Source organism: Callorhinchus milii, unplaced genomic scaffold (genome assembly GCF_018977255.1).
Source record: "Callorhinchus milii isolate IMCB2004 unplaced genomic scaffold, IMCB_Cmil_1.0 Scaffold3, whole genome shotgun sequence".
Lineage (NCBI taxonomy): Eukaryota > Metazoa > Chordata > Chondrichthyes > Chimaeriformes > Callorhinchidae > Callorhinchus > Callorhinchus milii.
This window is the reverse complement of record NW_024704744.1, coordinates 9,719,446-9,740,574: the sequence shown is the minus strand read 5'-3', so window position 1 is coordinate 9,740,574 and position 21,129 is coordinate 9,719,446. Positions and strand designations below refer to the sequence as shown.

The following is a 21,129-nucleotide window of genomic DNA, read 5'->3' as shown; positions in this document are numbered from 1 at the left end:
TTTGGGTTGAAACTCACATCTCACAGGTGAAAGGACTGTAAAGTAACCCAATGCACTCACCAGCTCAATAAAGGCACCTGTTTTTCATTCCAAACCAAAATCGATATCCACACATATTATAAAAGGTTTGCTGACAATAAACATTTTGCTAGAGCATAAATATAATAACAATCATTTTTGCAAATTCTTTGCATTGGAAGGGCTTGCTTTCAAAATGCCTTGCGATATGAAATGAAAAATACAATGTTATTACACGCCATGGTTTGGCACTAGTTCTCTTAACAGAGTGGCTGTTCTGTGGAAGGAAGACCGTAGCAAAGGAAGTAATTATTGATGTCAGAGAGGTTTCTTGTGCATGGCAGAATGCACATGAAGTGACATCAGTGGCAAACTGTTGATATGTAAGGCAGCTATTTCCTCACGCTTTAGAATACATTAGAATACACAGCACAGATACAGGCCAATCGGCCCAACTGGTCTATGCCAGTATTTATGCTGCACATGAGCCTTCGCCTGCCCTTCCTCAATTAACCCTTCAAGCATAACCTTCCATTCTTTTCTCCCTCATGTACCTATCTAGCTTTCCCTTAAATACATCTATGTTATTTGCCTCAACAACTCCTTGTGGTAGCATGTTCCACATTCCCACTACTCTCTGTGTGAAGAAATTTCTTCTAACTTCCCTATTTGATCTATTTGTGAATATTTTATATTGATGGCCCCTGGTTTTGGTCTCCCCCACAAGTGGAAACATCTTCCCTATGTCTACCCTCTCAAAACCTTTCATCATTTTAAAGATCTCTATCAGGTCACCCCTTACCCTCCTCTTTTCAAGAGAAAAGAGTCCAAGCATGTTCAGCTTTTCCTGCTTTGTTTTAATATAGCAGCCTGTGTTTTATGGACCCAGACTACTGAGTAATCTCTGCATTTAGCTTCATCATTCCTCAAAGATGCAAACTACCTGTTAACAGCAGCCTTAAACACTCAAACTGAACTGTCGCATTACAGGTGGGAAGGGGCTTACAGGTTGAAGTCTAACTCTGGCTGTTTCTATCTTACTGTACCGCAGGTGTTATTAAGTTATAAGGTTCTGCTTACTTTTATATTCAAGGTGATAGCCAGCTGCTGCCACACTGATGTCCGATTGGAAATGCAAGTAGAGTTGATTTGATGTGCTGTTCAATAAGGCTGGGACAGTGGTACCTGAAATCAAAGAGGGATTTCTTTCAATAAACTGTTTTACAAAGCAACACAACCAAATCTGACCCCTTTAGTAAATAGAGCAACATCAGCCATGCAATGCTAGTTTGTTGCTATCCCAATCATTGAGTGAGTTATTCAACTGGTGATATACACCTTATCTCTTCTTGCCAGCCAAGTTGTACACACAGATCAACAAAACAACAGTGGCTCGTGTTTTCGTATGGCATGGAAACAGATGGGGAGAGGTGGGGGGGCGGATTTAAAAAGCGACAAACAAAACATTTTCTTTATTGATTTCTTGATTCTCTATTTCACCTCTATTTCGCAATTTCTTCTTTTATTGCTAAGAATCTCCAAATTCCACGGAGTAAGGAATGGAGGAGAGAGCTAGGGGGAACAAGGCATGATATGAAGTGACCGTGCTGTCACTGTGTTGTGTGTTATATCAAGAAGTGATAAGGGAAGTGATGGGGCATGTTGAGATCATAGGTTGAGTTCTTAACTTTAGTTTCTTGATTAAAATTTATTGTAAAGCTTAACAGGCAAAAAACGAGGGAGGGGTGGATTATGTTACTATTATTAAATTCCTTACCAAGGAGTCACAGACCAGGACTCCTAAATCACATCAATGCACAGCAACTCTGCTCTTGTGTGATTTGCATCCAGAGTGCAGTTTCTGCATGTTCCCAGATTGAGTCCTCCTGAATCTTTTGGATCCCCCCCATGTGAAATACAGTCAATCCCATTTTACAGTAATTCTGTGAAGCACTTTGAGATGTCTCAACGACGTGATAAGGCATTATATCAAACGCAAGGATTATTATTATCTTTGCGATTTAGATCAAGAAAACGAGTTAAAGCTCAATCAAAAACTTCTAGCTGTGCCAAGGACAGCCCTGAGAGCTTTGATTCAAACTCAGGGAAACACGTACGCTGTGTAAAGTGAAAACTTCTGCACTCTTGAAACCACCTCCTCTAAGTAATAATTCAATACAATACAAAATTACATTTGTAAAGCACCTTTCACTTTGGGAGGATATCCCAAGAGTTAGGTCAGGGATTAGGACCAAAGCGGGGGGTGGGGGGACAGGACGGGGGACGGTCTAAAGGGAAGGTCTTGTAATAATAATAATTATTATTATAATGCTTATATTTAATATAGCACCTTTCATATCAGGAGGATGTCTCAAAGTGCTTCACAAAATATACTCAAAATTGGAGCAAAGTGTATTTTGTAGTCAAAAGTATTAAGTGACATTAAGAGCATAAATCTAGTGCTGTTTGAGTCCCCATCCACCACATATTTGGCTTGAATCAAAAACACAGCATTAGTGTATGCACATGACTTGCAACATTCACAGAGATCTGTTTCTGTAAAATCCATGATACACATCACTGTTAAATCATAGCCAGCTCATGTGTTCTTACCTGAGAAACTCCCAAGTCTCGGTGCAGTTATATCTCCTCCATCGTAAATGTCCAGGGAGTCCCAGTTATGTTCTGTGGCGAAACTTATCACTTGAATCTATTCAACAATACCAGAACTTAGTTAGAATCATTGAAGTTTACAGCACAGAAAAAAACACATTTCAGCCCATTGTGTCTATGCCAGGTTTCTGAAAGAGCTATCTGTGTAGTCCCAATTCCTCTCCTTTTTCTCCCAAACCAATTTTTCCCCCTTTTTCAAATGTTCTTAAAGCACTTTGAGATGTCTTGGGGATACAATTCGGTTCTATATCATATACAAGGATTCTCACTATTATTAGTAGTAATAGAGGTATTAAGGGAAGGGCAAAACATTGGGGTAAACAACGTGGAACAATCTTGATGGACTGAAAGATCTTCTCTTTTTCCTGTTTTCTAATGTTCATGAATATTTGCCTAATTCACTTTTAAGAGATATTATGGATCCTGTTTCACCCATCGCTTTTAGAGGGCATGTCTGTGTCCGAATAATCCTTCAAACAACATTCTTCCAAACCCTCCCTTTCATTTTTTTGGTCATTATTTGAAATGTATGCCCATTGGTAACCAAATCACTGACCAGCGGAAATAGTTTTCCCCTATTTATCTTATTAAAATCCCTCTTTATTTTTACACCTCTAATTAGTCTCCCCTCAGCCTTCTCCTGATAAAAAACAGCTAAATGTTCTAGTCTCTCATCTTAATCTCTCATCTTCTCTCTGATCCAAGGTAGCATCATCAAACCCTCTCCCTTGCTTTGACATCTTTGAAATCTTTCCTAAAGGATATACCAGCCTGGCTCAGCAGGTATCACTTGTGCCTCTGAGTCAGAAGGTTGTGGATTCAAGCCCCATAACATGATTTTGAATTTATATTCTAGGCCTACACTCCAATGCAGTGCTGGCGATGTGTTGCATTAACCAAGGTACCACCCTGTGGATGAGAATTTACACCAAAGTCCCATCTGTTTGCTCAGGTGGACATCTCAAAGCACCTTACACAATATATTATAAAGCAATGTGACTGCATGTATTTTGTGGGGAAAAGAGTCAACTGATTTGCACACAGCATTGACCCACAAAAAGCTATGGAGTGAGTGACTCATTTTTATTTGGGGGATTGTTGGCCAAAACACTGGAAAAAACTCCCTCTTCTTTTTGAATTAAAGAGTCAGGAGCACATTTCAAAGGACTTCATAATCCTGGATCGATACCCGATGTGGGGATGGGAGCTGAAGAGGGTGCGGAAAGGTCCATATGAGTCCGATGAAAGAGGAAAGTTTTGAGGCGGGCTTTGGATGTGGGGAAGGATGGAGCGAGTAAGTTGAAGAGACTCTTGGATAAAGTTCCAGAGAGTCAGGACTCGGAAAGGCTGAACTGAAAAATTATAGAAACGATACCTAAGCCAAAGAGAGGATGTCACATAGATTCATTATGATAAGACCAGTGAATGACAATAATTATAATGAAAGGCTTTGAAAATTGTGGCTTCATTCACGGAAACAATGAAGCATAATTGGAGATCTATTGGAAGTTCACAATACACAATTATGAAAGAGTTTCACAGGGTAATTAGCAAAGGGACAACAGAATTATCACCAGAAACATAAAGGGAACAGGTTATTACAAACGTCTATTCAATATGCAATTGCAATAGTTACAACATGTAAAATAGTTATTGGGAAAGAGGAAGGAAATAGTTTAGAGCAGGCTACTCTTGTGAAGAACTCATTTGCTACAGGAAAGCTGAACCCAATAGTCTGCCTCTTTGATGAATTTTGATTCAAAGAAATAATGGTAATAATCCTTTCATTTGACATAGTCTTTCACATCAAGAGGATGTCACAAAAGATGCTTCATAGGATTTATTGTAAAGGGTAGTGACTGCATTTTGAAGGCAAGTAGCCAATAATACCACAGCAATGTCGTACAAACAACCATGAAGTGAATGACCAATTTTATTTGGAAGATTGTTTGGCTAAGATACTGGGAGAAACTCCTTTCTCCTTTTGAATGGTGCCATGGTTCAGGTTTCTTCACATGCACCTGAACAGGCATATTGGGCCTTGGTTTAATGTCTTCACTGAAGGATAGCATTTTAGACAATATAGAGATCCCAGCCCTATGTTTCTTCACAGACTATGAGCTCAAAGTTCCTATGGAAGGCATGAAGTGACAACCTTCTCCCGCAGAGGTGAAAGTGCTCAAGTGAGCCAGGCTGACACCTAAAGTGACAATATGATTCTTGATGGAAGACATTTTGTAAATAGCTCTGAATCTAATTTGTACAGTATGTTATGTCTAATTATGCACCTTGCTTGTTTATCCAGAATGAGGGCCAGTCCTAATTAGTACAGATAATTGACTCTCTACTGTACAATGTCTGCATAGACTACATGAATGCAAAAGGGATATTAATAGCACAGCATTAATATGAATATTACTAGTATAAATGTAAAGCTTACGCAACCCATGTCAGCACCTGCACCCACCACCACCCCCCCACCCAACCAGATATTGGTTTGCCTTAAATGTTGAAGAAGAGGTTTAATTTCTGCTGTTGAACAACTTGCCTGGATACCAGCTCCCTCGGTTACAGTGATTTTCCACACACAGTTCAGGCTGTTACCATATGGTTCGGGGTAGCCGGGGGAGAGGATGGTGCCTCTACGTTCTGTCAGGTTTGCATTACAGGGCACTGAAAGAGAAGAACAGGAATGGTTACCTTCCTTAATGACTCGCAACCAACAAATGCAACAGTGTAGGAACTTCAAGCTCCAAGTTCTTACATTACATTTAGAGCCGAACTTGTTATTTCATTGGAACATAGGAAAGGAGGAATGGAAGAAGGTCATTCAGCCCATCGAGCCTGTTCCACCAGTTGACAAGATCTTGGCAAATCATTTAAAAATGATAATAATAATAATACCCTCATTTGATATAGCACCTTATCATGTTGTTAGACATCTCAAAGAGCTTCACAGAATATACTGTAAAGTGAATTGACTGAATATTTTGTGGGCGAAACGTATATTTGAATCCAAATGTCCCGCCCTTCTGCCGTAGCTAATGGGATGGGATTCGGTAACAGCATGGGACTTGATAACTAGCCGGATAACAAGTGAAAAGCTTGTGGCTCAAACATTTCCAGTCAGCATCAACCAGGCAATCTTTAGCTTGAGTTTGAGAGACACGGCTGCCTTTTTGCCTTGGTTGAATGAGGGATTACAAACCACCCCTCCCCCCCAGCTCCTGACAAGAGTCCAGGATGGAGAGATTGACTGACAGTGAGAACAAGCTTGAACACCAATGGGGAGGGAGTGGGGCGGGGAAGAGAGTAGGGTACAGGGGATGCATTGAGTTAGCCGAGTCCACTGGTGTGAACAGCACTGAGATTCACCACGAAAACAATCCAAATGTCTTCTCTTTAGTGTTGGAGTATTAGCCAATGTGGTTTATGTGGATTTTCGAAACACATTTGATAAACTACCATGTAAAAGGCATATAGAAAACAACAACAACAACAAAATTCCATTTATAGAGCGCCTTTCACGTCGGGAGGACGTCCCAAGGCCCTGTACAGTTGGGTCAGGACCTGAGAAGGGGGGAAATGGTCAGGGTGAGGGGAGGGAAGGGAGGGAGCGAGGAGGGGGTAGAGAGTCGAGAGGGGAGCTGAAGGCACGGTCAAAGAGAAAGGTCTTGAGACCGGCCTTGAAGGAGGAAAGGGAGGAGGCGAGGCGAAGGCACTGGGGGATAGAGTTCCAGAGCCTAGGGGCTCTGAAAAGCCCCTAGGCCCCAGAAAAGCCCCAGATCATAATCTGAAAAGATTATGATCCATGGAATTAAAACAAATGTGTTTGTCATGGATAGAGAGGTTGGTTAGAGAACAGTAAGACTGTTTCTCTCTCTCTTTGTGTGGCTTTCCCTTCCTCTCTGATTCTCTCTCTCCCTCTCCTTGTTTATCTCGTTTTATCTATCCTGATGGTATCTATTTGCGTGTGTTTATATATCATTCTCCTTGACTGTGCACATCTCATCTTTTCTAACCCTGCACTATATTGAGCAGTCCTTACTTGTTGCTAGTATGAACTTGGTGATATCCAACATGTACATAGGAGGCACTCCAGTGCTGTGATGCTTGACACATTGGCACCTATCCCAAGGACCTCCATCTTATGCCAGAGTCTATTTACAACCATCGTCTCACCTCTATACACTCGCCATATAACTTCCTAAGAGAAATCCAATCCATTTATTAAGCACAGTCGCCCCACTTAGAACCCGATGCAGGACTTACCTATGCAGTTTGGTATCGTGTCGTTCCATTGCGCTAGGCCATTCAACACGGCCTGGCACTGAATAGCCTTTGAGCCCAGCAGGTAATAACCTGGGCTGCATTCAAAACGAATCACAGAACCTGCGGAAAACTCGGAACCTATTCGCCTGCCGTATCTGGGCTCAGGTACTGAGGTGCACTGGGTGGCACTGGTACGAGGAACAGCTGGAGAGCAAAACAGGAATTAGTGAAAACGCTTGAGCAAACACAATTTCCTGTAAGAATAATATTTTATGTGCTCGCACAAAGTCAATATTTCGATGCAAGCTGATGTTTAAATCACATTGTTGCGGAACTGCTCTATAATAATAATAAAAATAATCCTAGCATTTGATATAGCGCCTTATCACGTGTCGCCGAGACATCTCAAAGCACTTCACATCTCAACGCACTTCACAGGATATACTGTAAAGTGAATCGACTGTAATAAGTGCATAGGTCTTAGTAATTATGAATTTCTCCTCTCTTGTATGTGTCTCATTACTCCCAGAAGTATCTTAGAAGCGAGAACCACATTTACTTTCTTATATCCATATTCTGCAAGTACATAATGCTGAGTAACAATAACCCATGTGTTTGATAAATCAATTTATTATCAAAATGTCTCAGAGCACTCTGCAAGATCCATTGTAAAGTGATGTGATTCTATTCGTAAGCGATTATTACACAGATGAATGAAATGTTCTCTGGAGCCCATCAATTGCCTTGGTTTATCTTACAGCTAGAGAAATATGATAAAATTAATCTTCCTGGATCTCTGTCTCATACTTTTCTGTAAGGTTCTTCAAAAGGATCCTGATTTTATTTTGGTCAGTTTGGTGTCTGACACTTGCAGAAACCGAGCTAACTATTTAAAATTGCTGCCCTCTGGTCAATGACTCACTGACTAGTGAAGTAATTTCTCCCTATTGACTATCAAAACCTCTCATCAATTTAGAGAGCTCTATTATGTGTCTCTTTATAGTGTGACTGTGTGACTGCCAGGCAGTGCACATTCGGTATAACCCCTTTCACATCAGTAAGAGATCTCAAAGCGCTTCACAGGATAAACTTTGAACACAAAGGAATTAGTATCGTCAGAAAATGAGGTGAGCAAATGAAATGAGCATTCAGATTCTGGGCTAAATAATTGCTTGTCAGGATTGCATTAGTAATTTAGGAGAGATACATTACTCATCAGCTTTGAACTGAGGCTTACAATCAGATTTCACCAGGCAGCCTCTTTTTAATGGAAACATTTAACCTCAATGTGGAAACATTTAGAGCGAAACATCTGCTTTCGCCGCAGGTGCACCTGAAGCAAACAAAGGGTATTTCTCACATTAGCAATGAGCACGAGGTAAGTAATTTATCTCCAACTTCGTAATGAAAGGAAATTCAGCGTTTTAGCTATGAGAAACACCACGGTTACCTCACAGGCCCACTCCATTATTCACAGCTACAATAAAAGGCTTGTGGTGCATCAAGTCCCAGAGTAACTTTCTGAAAAATAATTTGAAAGGTGAACTGGACGCTATTGTTGTATTATATCTACATGATGTCGATACTCCTTGTGGGGGAGGTAAGCAGGATATCCTTAAAACTGAGTTTTCCTCAAGGTGACATGTTTGGCAACACAATGTCAGAATCGAGTTAATCCTCTGTGACGGTCACAGTCATCCAGTTCCTGAGCCAAGAGGGTCCACAGTACTCCAGGACATTGTTGTTGACAGACGCACCAGCCTGTCTTGTCGACAGGGTAGATAGATCACTAAGGGCAGGGATTTTTTGCACTCAGCTCCCGTTAACTCTGCAAGCCCTAACCCTAATGGTTAAGTGATTTTAGTAGGCGAAGCAGTGGGAAAGCTTGCCAGGCAGAGCACATTCAGTATAACCCCTTTCACATCAGAAGGAGATCCCAAAGCGCTTCACAGGATAAACTATGAAGTGAATTGACAATGTGTTTTGTAGGCAAAGTCTGCAAGAACTCCATATTCTTTGTCAGGTGTAAGTGAATCATTCTCCTATGTTTCCTTCACCACCGATAACACAAGCATTGTAAATATATCTTTGGTAACGAATGCAATAGAATCCAATCCACATGACAGTCTCCAAGGTGTCCAAGGTTACTACATATGTCTGCTGTGATCTGACAATCATTTGACTCACATGACTGCACAGACGTGGAGTAATGCAGGTTACCCGTTAGGCACCCAGAGAAGAAAGCCTTTACACTTACAGATCAGATTGCTATGCCCATCATACTTTTCCCTTACATGGACACAAGAAGCCACAATCAGAAAGCATGCTATTCTGTATATCAATTCTTCATCCCTTGCCTTTGCAAAATGCTGCTCGCTGCTGTGCGGTAAAATTGAAATCAATACAGCGTAAAAGTGAACGGCAAATAAGGTCAGTCTGGAAGGGAAGGTGATAAATAAAATGATTGACTTTTCAGTCTGGATTATTCATGCGACTACTATTCTCAGGGGTTTTCACGTATCTCCTTTGAGTGCCTTTCACGAGAAATCATAAAATTGAATGCAGAGAATTTTGAAGGCACCCTGAATATTTATCACGGCTAATGAGGATCACTGGACAAATGTTCCTGCAAAATCTCCTATTACGCCTGGTTCCTAAACATTTGTTATTAGCTAAGTCAAACAACTGAAGCTTCAGTGGTTCAAAGGGTCTCCCAAGACCAATTTTGTGTGCTCTGAAACAGGATTGCCGCATCAACCTAACTACAGCCCTGTTGCAAAGGACTGTGAGCTCCCTTGTTAAAGCTTTTATTTATTCATCCCTACTTGATGAGTAGCTGACACAGGGCAGATGGCGAAACACAGTGCAGCAAGGATTAAACCAAACCCAGACAACATCTGTAAGTGTCAGAGAGTATTAAACGATTTGACTTTTTACAACAAAAAACATTTTGTTTCAAAATTTAGATTTTGGAACAATTAGGATTTAGAACAGCCTCTGCACACAATTTTTAGCAATTTTTTCTCTTATCTGTGATTCTTAAAATCATACATGTCTCCATTAAATGACCTGGTTAATATTACCAAGTTTATTTTGTGCTACTTAGGAGAGATCAACTTGCAATTATATTGTGCCCTTCATGGAGGGCAGTGTCACGGAGGACTTAACAGTAGCGGAACTTAAAGCCGAGCCGAGGGGAGGGAGAAGTTGACCGTAGGCATGGTCGAAAAGTTGGGTCTTCAGGGAAGGGGGAGGAGGGATTGGGAGAGCGAATTCTAAAGCTTTGGGAGTAGTGGCTGAATGTGCGGCTGCCGATAGTGCAGCGGAGGGAACGAGGGATAAGCAGGAGACCAGAGCCAAGCAGAGGCAGCGGGTAGTGGAGTGGGGAGAAAGCAGGACAGTGAACTGCCTGAGCTCCCTGAGTTTCAGATTTATCCCAATATTAGCCTTGAGACCGCTGTTTTAAAGATTAAGATTGTAAAAATAATAATAATCCTTGCATTTGACATAGTACCTTATCGAGACGTCTCAAACCACTTCACAGAATATACTGTAAAGTGAAGAGACTGCATATTTTGTGGGAGAAACAAGGCAGCCAATTGCACACAGCAGTGTCTCACAAACACTTGTCGATTGACTGACCAAATGTTGGAAAAATTACAGAATTTTGTACAGAATTTTGGAGTAATTTACAGAATTTTGGAAAAATTCTTAAACTCAGTCTTAATGTTGAGGAAGGTTTTCCGTAGCTCCTGAGCTAGGCTGATCAGGAAAATATTATCACTGTACTGGGGAGATTTTGCACATCTTTGGCAGATCATGGCTAGAAAAAAAACAATGATATTCCTTGCATTTGACATCAAGCCTCAGTACGGCTCAAGGATATCTCAAAGCGCTTCACAGGATTTGGATTTACTGTAAAGCATCAGTCGGTGTGTAGTTTGTAGGCAAAACAAAACATTTAAGTTCCGATGGCTAGAATTTTAAATAAACATCCCTCGTAAATAAATGGCAGTGATCAAACTGACAATTAAGCAGGGGGAAGAAACTGTTCTCCAGAAGGTGGAGGGATGCACTGCTACCTCGCAGTTGTTTAGTGTTAAAGACCAGAAATTCATAGGGCCACAGTATCCCCATTGAATGATGATAATCCCCACAAATTTCACATTGAAGATGAAATGTTGGCTCAGTGGGTAGCACTCTCGTCTCTGAATCAGAAGCTTGTGGGTTCAAGCCCCACTATGGGATTTTGAACTCGCAATTGTCTAGGCTGACACTCCGGTGCAGTGCTGGGGGTGTGCTGCACTGTCGGAAATGCACCTACTTTCGGCCCAAGGTGTTATCATCAACAGTACTCTGCCATACTATTGACCGAAGTTTAACATTGATAAATTTAGATATGGGGCGGGGGAGAAAATCGAAGGAAACAACACCAATTTGTATTTACTACCAAACAGTGCAATACACTGAATATAATTCAGAGCAAACCAGGGAAATCTCCCATTAATTCTAGTTGCAACAAGGACTTGGATAAAGTGTATGTGGGGAAGTGAAAAGTAGGTGACTGACGGTCACAAATTGACCTTGCTCTTATTTACAGCTAGAGCGATTTTCAGTCTAAGTCATTTTGATACTTTTTGAGAGCCTGCAAACATTGAACTTATTTTTAAAAAAGAGGGATGAGACTTCTCTTCCCAAAGCCAGCAGTGAGATCTAAATGGTAAAACAGAAATTGATTGGAGTGCATTTCTGCAGATGCAATCTTGTGGCCATGCCTAACATCCAGCAAAGAATCCAATAGGAATACACAAGGATGAAGGGAGAATTAGGTAAGTCAGTAATTGCATCACGATTTTTGCCAGCAGTGCTTCTGGGCTGACCTTCGGGAGCTTAGCAACTCACAGAGAACACATTTCTTAACCTGAAAACCTGTGTTGCCTCCACTTCATCTTTCTTGCATTTTCTTTTCTCAATTTCTCATGTATCTTATGCTTTAGTGAAATGGCTAAATTACACAGTACCTTCCATAATGTACAACAATCCTTGCTTAACATTGACATTTCTCAAATACTTCACAATTAAATGCTGTCAAGTGCAGTGATGGTTCATTTGTAATCAGCTTTTTTGCATTCAGCAAGTTTCCACAAAGAGCCATGAAGTGACTAATTTATCTGAACAATTTCTAGCTATTCTCTTCTCTTTTTCAATTGTCTCATGGGATCTTTAACGTCTATCTTTGAATCTGGCTCCTTTTTGTAACATTTTCACTTCTGAGTCAGAAGGTTAAGGGTTCAATTTGCAATTGTGGAGGAGCTCTGCAGATTTGAGGTGCCATCCTCAAAGATGAAACTTTAAACCGAGGTCCTTGTCTGCTCAATCAGATTGATGCTAAAGATCTCATGACATTATTCTTAAAGACAATGGAATTTCTCCCTCAGTCCTGGCCAACAATCTTCAGGATAAAATAAATTGTCCATTAATTTCATTAAATTCATTAAATTGGCTACTGTATGTGCGTAGAATATACATAGTGACCAAAGGTTACAGAAAAACCCTGAAGAGCTTTGAGCCATATTGACGTGATAAGGCGCCCAATGAAAGGCAAAGGTTATTATTATTATTATTTGAGAAGCAGACTCGACCTTGGTTTAATTTCGCATCCGAAGGATGGCAGTTACATCAATGCAGTGACTTCCCAGGACTGCACATTCCCTTTTTATCTTGATAGCTGTTTTAATATGTCTGCGGATTTTTCATCTCTTCCTCCTGCCCCCTTCTGTTCCTCTCCTCTCCTGAAGGTATTTAGCCTCACAATAAATATAGTTCCAAAATACTGGGGGTAACAAGTGTTCACAGAACTGAACCCCAAGCTGACTGAATACTTTCATCAGACCGACAGAGTAAAGTGGAAGAGAAAAGAAAATTTAAACTGCTGAAACTGGGGAATAATAAAAGAAAATGACTGCCCAGACACAAAGAGCTCCTTTGGCTTAAGTAGACACTGGCAATCCTAATTTGAAAGCCTTTTATAATTTGCTCTGTAAAATTAATAAACAGCACTTTGAAAAGATCAATGTGCAGCTCTTCAGGGCACAATCAATCACAAACAGAGATCAAAGGAATGAGACACCAAAGAGCCTTTATTAGCTCTATTTCAGCCGGTTACAGATGATGGACTTATTTCTTTGTGAGGGCAAACATGCTATTCTCCGCTGTTTTAATGCCGTGGTCTAATGGAGCTGTGCGCATAATGGGATTGAGAGGCGGTGCTGCTTAGAGTCAACTGTTAGGAGGTACTCAGGAGGTGTCCTTCCTACCCATTTCCCTCCCCACTCCTCTTAGAAAAGACCTCCAGAATCAGTTTAAAGCAACGGGGTAAGCTTTAGTCACTCAATATCGGAGCATTAAATGATCCCCACTAAACCGCGGTGCAGCATTTGAAACCTCTTCCGCGTGGTGCCACTGTGCCATCATTTGACAAACATTCTTCTCGTAGCACAAAGACAGCAGCTGAATTGCAACAACCACATAGGGTTGTGTTCCTAAGGAAACAATGCTAAGTATATCACAGAGCACGTTGAAAACCTACTTTGGTCCTATTTTTAACAGTTGCTTTGTCTTATTTTTATTACACAAAACACATTTCAGGATGAAAAGGTCATCAATAATATTCTCGACTCAGAGACAACAAGATCGTGTTGCTGAGTTGATTCTAAAGTCAGCCTATTCTATTTAAATTGAACCCAGATTTTCAATTATTAATCTCTTGAACATGACTCAATGCAACAATCTGGCAAGGACTATCCGCCGGGGGTGGGGGCGGTTACGGGTGCTGAACTAGCTCTAGGGTAACATGCTTGACAATGGAATATCGGAATTGAGTCAATCCCCTGGAGAGGTCTTGGTAGCTCTTGGTCGAGTTCCTGAGCCCGGTTGGTTCACTGCAGTACTCCAGGGCACTGCTGATGACAGACGATGATTCAGTAGGACTTGCAGGGCCAGACCAGTCACTAGAGCCAGGGATTCTTCGCACTCAGCTCCTGTTAACTCTGCAAACCAAATCCCTAATGGGTAGGGTAGTCCTAGCTGGCCAGGAAGCAGGAATCTTACCAAACAATGCTCTGAATGGCAAACTAGGTGGTTTTGGCAGGCTAATGTCCAGCAGTAACCCAAAGCACACTTAGGGATCCCCAAGGTTTAGTTCTTGCTGAACTGCACCAAATACTCTGCAGAATTAGGTAAGCAGGATACATCCCTCCAAGAAGAGTGTCCATTTCACTGTAGACACATGGAAATTTCCATGTGTAATTGACATACATATGTGAATAGCTTAGTCTGATTTGGATACTTTTAAACATCAATGATGGGTTCGTGCAGGTGTCAGACACCTGGCTGTCCAAACAAAAAACCCTGGCAAGTTCAGTTTTGTATTTCTTGACAAAAGAGGATGTCTTTTTTATTTCCAAGTTAACTAAAATCAAGTCAATTATTTGCTCTGTTCAAATAAAACAGCACCTTTCAGGCCCAATACCAAAATACCTATTGATTCTACAGATCTGAAGATTTTGTTCACAGTAAGGCTGACCTGTCTGTAACATTGGCCAAGCTCGACAGTGCAACCTTAGACATCACAAAGCAATCAGAGCAAAGCTCCAAGTACTCAAAGCAAGCAAGCAAGAAGGACATAACTTACATTTCCATAGCACTTAATCACCTTCAAATGTTTCAAAGCACTGAAGCAATTACAAGTAACTGTTTTTAGTAGGCAAATACAGCAGTCAATTTGCACGCAGCAAGACCTCAAATATCCATTAAGTGAATGACCAATTTTTATCTGAAGGACACTAGGAGAAATTTCCTTCCTGTTTTGAAAAGTGACACAGAGTCTTTAACTTGCAAGGTTCTGGGACCTCAGTTTTAACACTTAACAACCCCCCCCCCCCCACCTGCACCTTGCAGTGGAATGTCAGCCTAGACTATGATTTCAATCCTGACATGGGGCCTGAACAACAACAAAATTACATTTATATGGCGCCTTCCACGACGGAAGCTGCGGGTTGGGATCAGAGATGGGTGGAGAGCAAGGGGAGCTTAAGGAGGGAAGATGATCAAAGGCAATGTCGAAAAGGAAAATCTTGAGATGGACCTTAAAGGAGGCAAGACAGAGGGGCTCCAAGATGTAGTTCCAGAGAATGGGGGCAGAAAGCCTGAAGGCCTGACTGTCGATAGTAGACCCAGAAACAAACTGATCCTGGGGTCGGGGGGGGGAGGGGGGTCGGTGAACAATAAAATAAACAGAACTGTTCTGATAATCCTGTAACTTTCTAACCTAATGATACAACTTTGTTTTCTCTGACCAGATGTCTCATGCTGAAAACATTGCAACATCTGCTAATAAATCTCTGGACATTGACTGAGATTAAGACAACCAAATATACACTTCCTTCAACTCTGAGTGCGAGGCCAAAGTTGGCCTCCAGTGACTCAAAAGCAAAAATGGGATAGTATTCCAAAACGTCAAGCAACCTCTTAAGCAATGTCCTAAACTCATTTCAAATCTTTAGAGAACTGATTGATTAGATTCTTTTCTATACCTTGATAAACAAAGTGAAAACCTCTGGTTGATGCTCCACTCTTAGCACTGAATCTCAGCAAAATTTGATTTGATTTGGCCAGAGGTAGGCTTTCTCCTGAGGAAGAAAAAAATAAAGACACAAAAATTACAATACAATACACATTTACATTTACAGAGCGCTTTTCATATCGGGAGGACGTCTCGGGTCCTCAAAGCACTGAATGGGTACCCAAGTTTAAGATGAGTTTGGCGAAGAGAAAAATTATCGAAAGGGCTTTGGATTTTAACTTTTGAGATGTGCCTTGAAAGAGGGGAGGAAGTCAGTAAATTGGAGGAACTCCATAAAGTTAAGCAGTTGCTGTGTTCTTTTACTAACAAGATAAAAGGGACGGATACTGATCTTAAAATAAAATCAGGCAGTACACTTTCATCTGATTGCACTGTGCTTGTTATAGTTAAAATATAAACTCATGTGAACATTACACTTTGTGTTAGACTTGAAACAGACCATCTGGCCTGTCTCGTACTCCATTCATTAAACAAGGTGTGTGATTTTTCAAAGATGTGAAAGTGGAAAATTGCAAAACAAAATAAGCTTCAAACGAAACGAAAAATGCTGATCTTCATAGAACGGCATTAGAAAAGGTGCATAACGAGCAACAAGATTGATCATGGAATCATAGAAATTTGCAGCATAGAATGAGGCCATAGAATCTGTCCAGCTCTCAAAACAAGCTGACATTTGATCCCACCACCATGCCCTATTCTCATAACCCTTCAAACCTCTATCCTTCATACACTCATCAACATCCCTTGTGAAACCCACAATGAACTCTGCCACTACCACCTTACTTGGCAGAGCATTCCCTATCTGAGCAACTCACTGAGTGAAAAGATGCGAGAAAACTGATCTCAGTTGTAAGATGTGTGGGCTAAGAAGAAAATTAGAGAAATTTATGTTTTACAACCTGGAAAGAATTTTACAACAAAAAACTGTGCAAAATATAGAAAACAACAACAACAACAATTGCATTTGTATATCGCCTTTCATGTCGGGAGGATGTCCCAAGGTGCTGGAAAAGACCACTTTACGCAACTTGAGTAGCACATGCAAATACACTAATGTCTCTCCCTAGCTTGATGTCTCCAATCATTTTCTATCAAAAATACCATTGAATTTCCTACTGAAACTGCTTACATTCTCTGTCTTCACCACTTCCCTGGGCAAACTGTTCCACAGAATAACTGCAAATTAAGAACTAATTTAACTAAAAAGAAAGGTACCGTTAAATCTTATTCACTCAGTGCGGGTAAGGTAAACTATGAATTTTATTACTATAAATAATAAGAAAGTAACAACAAAATATATAAATGAAAACTAGTAAGAAGTGAATTGAAACAACAGATTTAAGACACTGATAAAAATGTGGAATAATTCACAGAACAAAAGCATCAATTATATATTTATATAATAAATAATAATAATAATAATCCTTGGATTTGAGAAAGCACTTTTCACGTCTTCTAGACGTCCCAAAGCGCTTCACAGAATAATAATAATAATCCTTGCATTTGATATAGCGCTTTTCACGTCAGGAGGACATCCCAAAGCGCTTCACAGAATGTACTGTAAAGTGAATTGACTGTATATTTGTGGGCGAACGCGGCAGCCAATTGCGCACAACAATGTCCCACAAACAGTCGTAGATTGAAAATGTCCAATTTATTATTTTTTGTTTGTTTTTTGGAGGGATTATTATTAGGCTCTGTGTGGAGTAAGGAAACTTGCCCAGGGTTTCGCCCTGCCTGGAATTGAACTCAGGACTCTCACTTGCAAAGCATATAATGTCTTTAATATCAGGAGAATGTCTCAAAGCACTTTACAAAGCTGTCTAGGAGCCCTGAGCTGGGGTGGAAGGGGGAACTGAGGATAATAATAATAATAATCTGTTGCATTTTATATAGCGCCTTATCACGTCTTCGAGATGTCTCAAAGCGCTTCACAGAATATACCATAAAGTGAATTGACTATATACTTTGTGGCCCGCATGGATGGATGCGGAAGAGGGCAGGAGAGTGGTAGTAACCAAAAGCTCATCTTAAAACTGGACAGAGGTGAGGTAGAGAAGAACTCTGGAAATTAGCCTCCCCCACTGCAACAACCACCCCCCTCCCTAATCAATCTCTCCTTGACAGCAATTCCATGAAATGTACATTGAGGGGAATTTGTTCAGACGTCCACAGCATAATGCTTTGGAGGTCCGAGATACTCAATCATTAAAATCCTTGCCAATTCCCCTTTGGCTACAACATAAGAGAGGTGAGGTGTACCTGAGTGAGATCCAGAGAGGGAGCTGAGAAGTCTGGCTTGCTGACTGCGTCCATCGAACAACTCAACCACATCGTTCAACGCTGTCTGGAAATGCGCAAACTGTCCAAACACCACTGCAAAGGTAACACACAGGAAGAAGGAAATTACAAAGCAGCATTGATGCAATATACTACTACTAATAATAATAATCCTTGCTTTTGATATAGCGTTTTTCACGTCTTCTAGACGTCTCAAAGCGCTTCACAGAATATACTGTAAAGTGGGCGAAATGCAGCAGCAGCCAATTGCGCACAGCAGTGTCCCACAAACAGCCGTGGATTGGAAATGAACAATTTATTATTGATTTGTTTTGGAGGGAATATTAGTAGGCATATGGAGTAAGGAAACTTGCCCAAGGTTTTGCCCTGCCTGGAATTGAACCCAGGTGTTTCGCTTGCAAGGTGAGTGTTCTAACCATTGAGCTACAGGACTCCACAATGGACCATCAATAAATCTCTTGTTGTCACCTTACTGGATATGCATGAGTTAAGAGCTCAGCAAATAATTATTTCAGATCACATGATAATATCCAGTTTTCAATAGTTATTTAATTGTCCTTTATGTGCTTTAGTTCTGGTTGGTGTATACTTTACGTTAAATCACCCACAAAATACAGTCACTACACTTAACAATAAATCTGGTGAAGTCCTTTGAGATGTCCTCCTGATAAGAAAAATGTAATATGAAATCTAAGGATTATTATTATTAATAATATTATGATTAATATTATTATAAACTGGTACTGCATTAAATAAAGACAACTGGAGGAAGAAACAGAGTTGCTAACACGGTTAGACGTAAACTATTTGTGGCTTCGATGTTTAGACATGGTTGCATGCAATAATCACAATTTAAAATCCTCTCATCTTGATTCTGTACCATATTAGGGATTTAGCTGGGAATATCCGTGAATTCCCCTTCCTCATGTCTCTGATGTAATTCATGTGGCTTTGGTGCTGCAGACCTACAAATGTTGAATGCCAACTGGCAAGAGATTTTGTAACAAGTATCGGATACGCTCCAATAAAATGTTTATAGTGCTCGTGTGGCAGTGGGTGCGGTGTTCTGAATCAACTCTCATCATTCAGTGTTCTCTCGCTTGCACTGTTTTCCTATTCCTGTGTAAGTTAATAACCTGTCACAAGTCAAGGTTATGTTTCAGTTTCCAATGTGTCACTGGTACTGTAACTGCAAATGTAGTTCACGACTGGCAACTTTTGGGGAAGGCACTCGAAGCAATGAATGCAATCCCAGCAACTGGTGGTTTGTGATAAGATCGCTAGCCACCTCCAATGACATTTCTTTTTTTTAATAAGCTTGTAAACGTTAGGAGTTGTAAAATGAAGCAGAGCGAGAAATGTAAATGATTTTCGTGGCAACTAATTAAAAAGTGGATGTCTGGGCTGTCCCTGCCCAATCATTTCTCTATCCCTTCTCGCCAATGTTCAAGAGGGTGACTGCACAAGTAGAGCAGGGGGTTCAGAGATGGTTCTCAGAGATGGGGAGGTGCTGGGGGCAAAGGGATTTACAGGTGAAGGTGAGGACGATCAAAGTCGATCCTTTTGGTAAAACAGAGATCATATTTTTACATGAAAAGTGAAGCGGTTTTAGAATTAAGGTTGAATTTACAATTCTGCACACTCTTAAATTTCAAAGCAAAGCGCTCACTCTTACAGGCTAAGACTAGGTTGCGTCTTGGGGATCTGGAAAGTGAGGTTAAATTGGCTCGAATGGAGAGAAACACCTGCTGTGAACAAAGCCTGGGAGCTGGGTAGCTGACCGTCAATTCACTGACACTTAACAAGCCTGTCAAAACTATTTTTTTTGTTCCTGTATTGTCAACACCCATCCCTTAAACACATACACACACACACACATACAGTAAACGCCTGATAACTCAACCCTGGCTGAACTTGTCACAATCGCTTAAGTCACCACACTGAAAATATCGCTGCCACATTTATTTATGCATTTTTTATGCCTATCTTGCCACTCCAGATAACTCGTCACTGACCCCTTTTCCTTTGGAGAGGAGTTATCAGAAGTTTACTGTGAACACGTATACACACACACACACAAACACGCAAACACGTATACACTGGCTTTTGACATCCTTTCTAAAAAGACGTAGTCCACATGCTTTCTATACGGCATTAGTTGCTGAATAAACTCCTTGCGTTTAACATTTAATATCATAGTTATTATTAAGAAAATAATTGATGACATTATGTACTTATTATAATCTTTAAGCCAGTAACATCTGTAAAAGAGGTTAACAACTTTGATGATAGAGGTGTGATCCCTATACTTCACTACCTCGCTCCCCTATTGATTGACGCCTCCAGCCTTGGCTGACCCCACTCTGGGAAGCAATCCGTGTGCTCTACACTGGCAAACTCCAGTGCAACTGTCCACTTAAGTGGCCCAGGCACACGACCGCATATTGGAGAGAAAGCAACAGAGGCAGGAAATTAGAGGAGAAAAGTTCGGAAGAGAAAATTAAACGCAACAAAAACAAACAAATGAAAATTCTGACAAGAAACGTAAGAAATTCATAAATAACAAAGAAATAACACTTTACAAACATTATCGAAAGACTTCATCTGTCATTGAAATAAATATGCTTTCTCAGTAAATAAACATATTTTTGTACATGAATTTACATCAAGCATATTAGTAACCCTGCATTGACATCATTAGGACTTAAATAGCAGAGATTTTTTTTTAAATAATAAGAATCCTTGCATTTCATAACATGATAGAATTTAATACTAAGAGAGCAATGTAGTCAAATCCGAAACAAGGGGCTTAAATGTAAATAAAGCTAACTTTGCAGGTATGAGGGAAGAATTAGCTAAAATAGACTGGGGAATCAGATTAATGAATATTACAATAGGCCAACAATGACAAACGTTTAAAGATGTAGTGCATAATTCTCAGCGGTCACATATTCCCTTGAGGAATAAGAGTATCACAGGGAAAGCAGTTCATCCGTGGCTAACTAGAGCAGTTAGAGAAAGTATAAAACTAAAAGAAAAGGCCTATAAAACTGCCAAAAAGAGTAGCAAACCTGAGGACTGGGAGTGTTTTAGGGATCAACAAAGAAAACCAAAAAGCTCATTAAGAGTGAGAAAATGGATTATGAGGGCAAGCTAGCTAGGAACATTAAGACAGATTGTAAGAGTTTTTATAAATACATTAAGAGGAAGAGGCTAGCAAA

The 21,129-nt window shown here is 40.5% G+C and overlaps 1 protein-coding gene across 1 annotated transcript in view; it reads right to left on the bottom strand.

Annotated features, from left to right (window-relative positions):
* Positions 1-21,129, bottom strand: part of LOC103179026 (CUB and sushi domain-containing protein 1) — a 1,038,598-nt gene that overhangs the window by 168,231 nt on the left and 849,238 nt on the right. Inside the window, exons 32-37 of the mRNA XM_042332909.1 lie at positions 17,870-17,983; positions 15,558-15,653; positions 6,964-7,167; positions 5,240-5,364; positions 2,632-2,728; positions 1,099-1,203 (exon numbers count right to left, since the gene is read on the bottom strand). Of these exons, the coding sequence (XP_042188843.1) occupies positions 1,099-1,203; positions 2,632-2,728; positions 5,240-5,364; positions 6,964-7,167; positions 15,558-15,653; positions 17,870-17,983 (741 nt within the window). The remainder of the gene's footprint in view (positions 1-1,098; positions 1,204-2,631; positions 2,729-5,239; positions 5,365-6,963; positions 7,168-15,557; positions 15,654-17,869; positions 17,984-21,129) is intronic.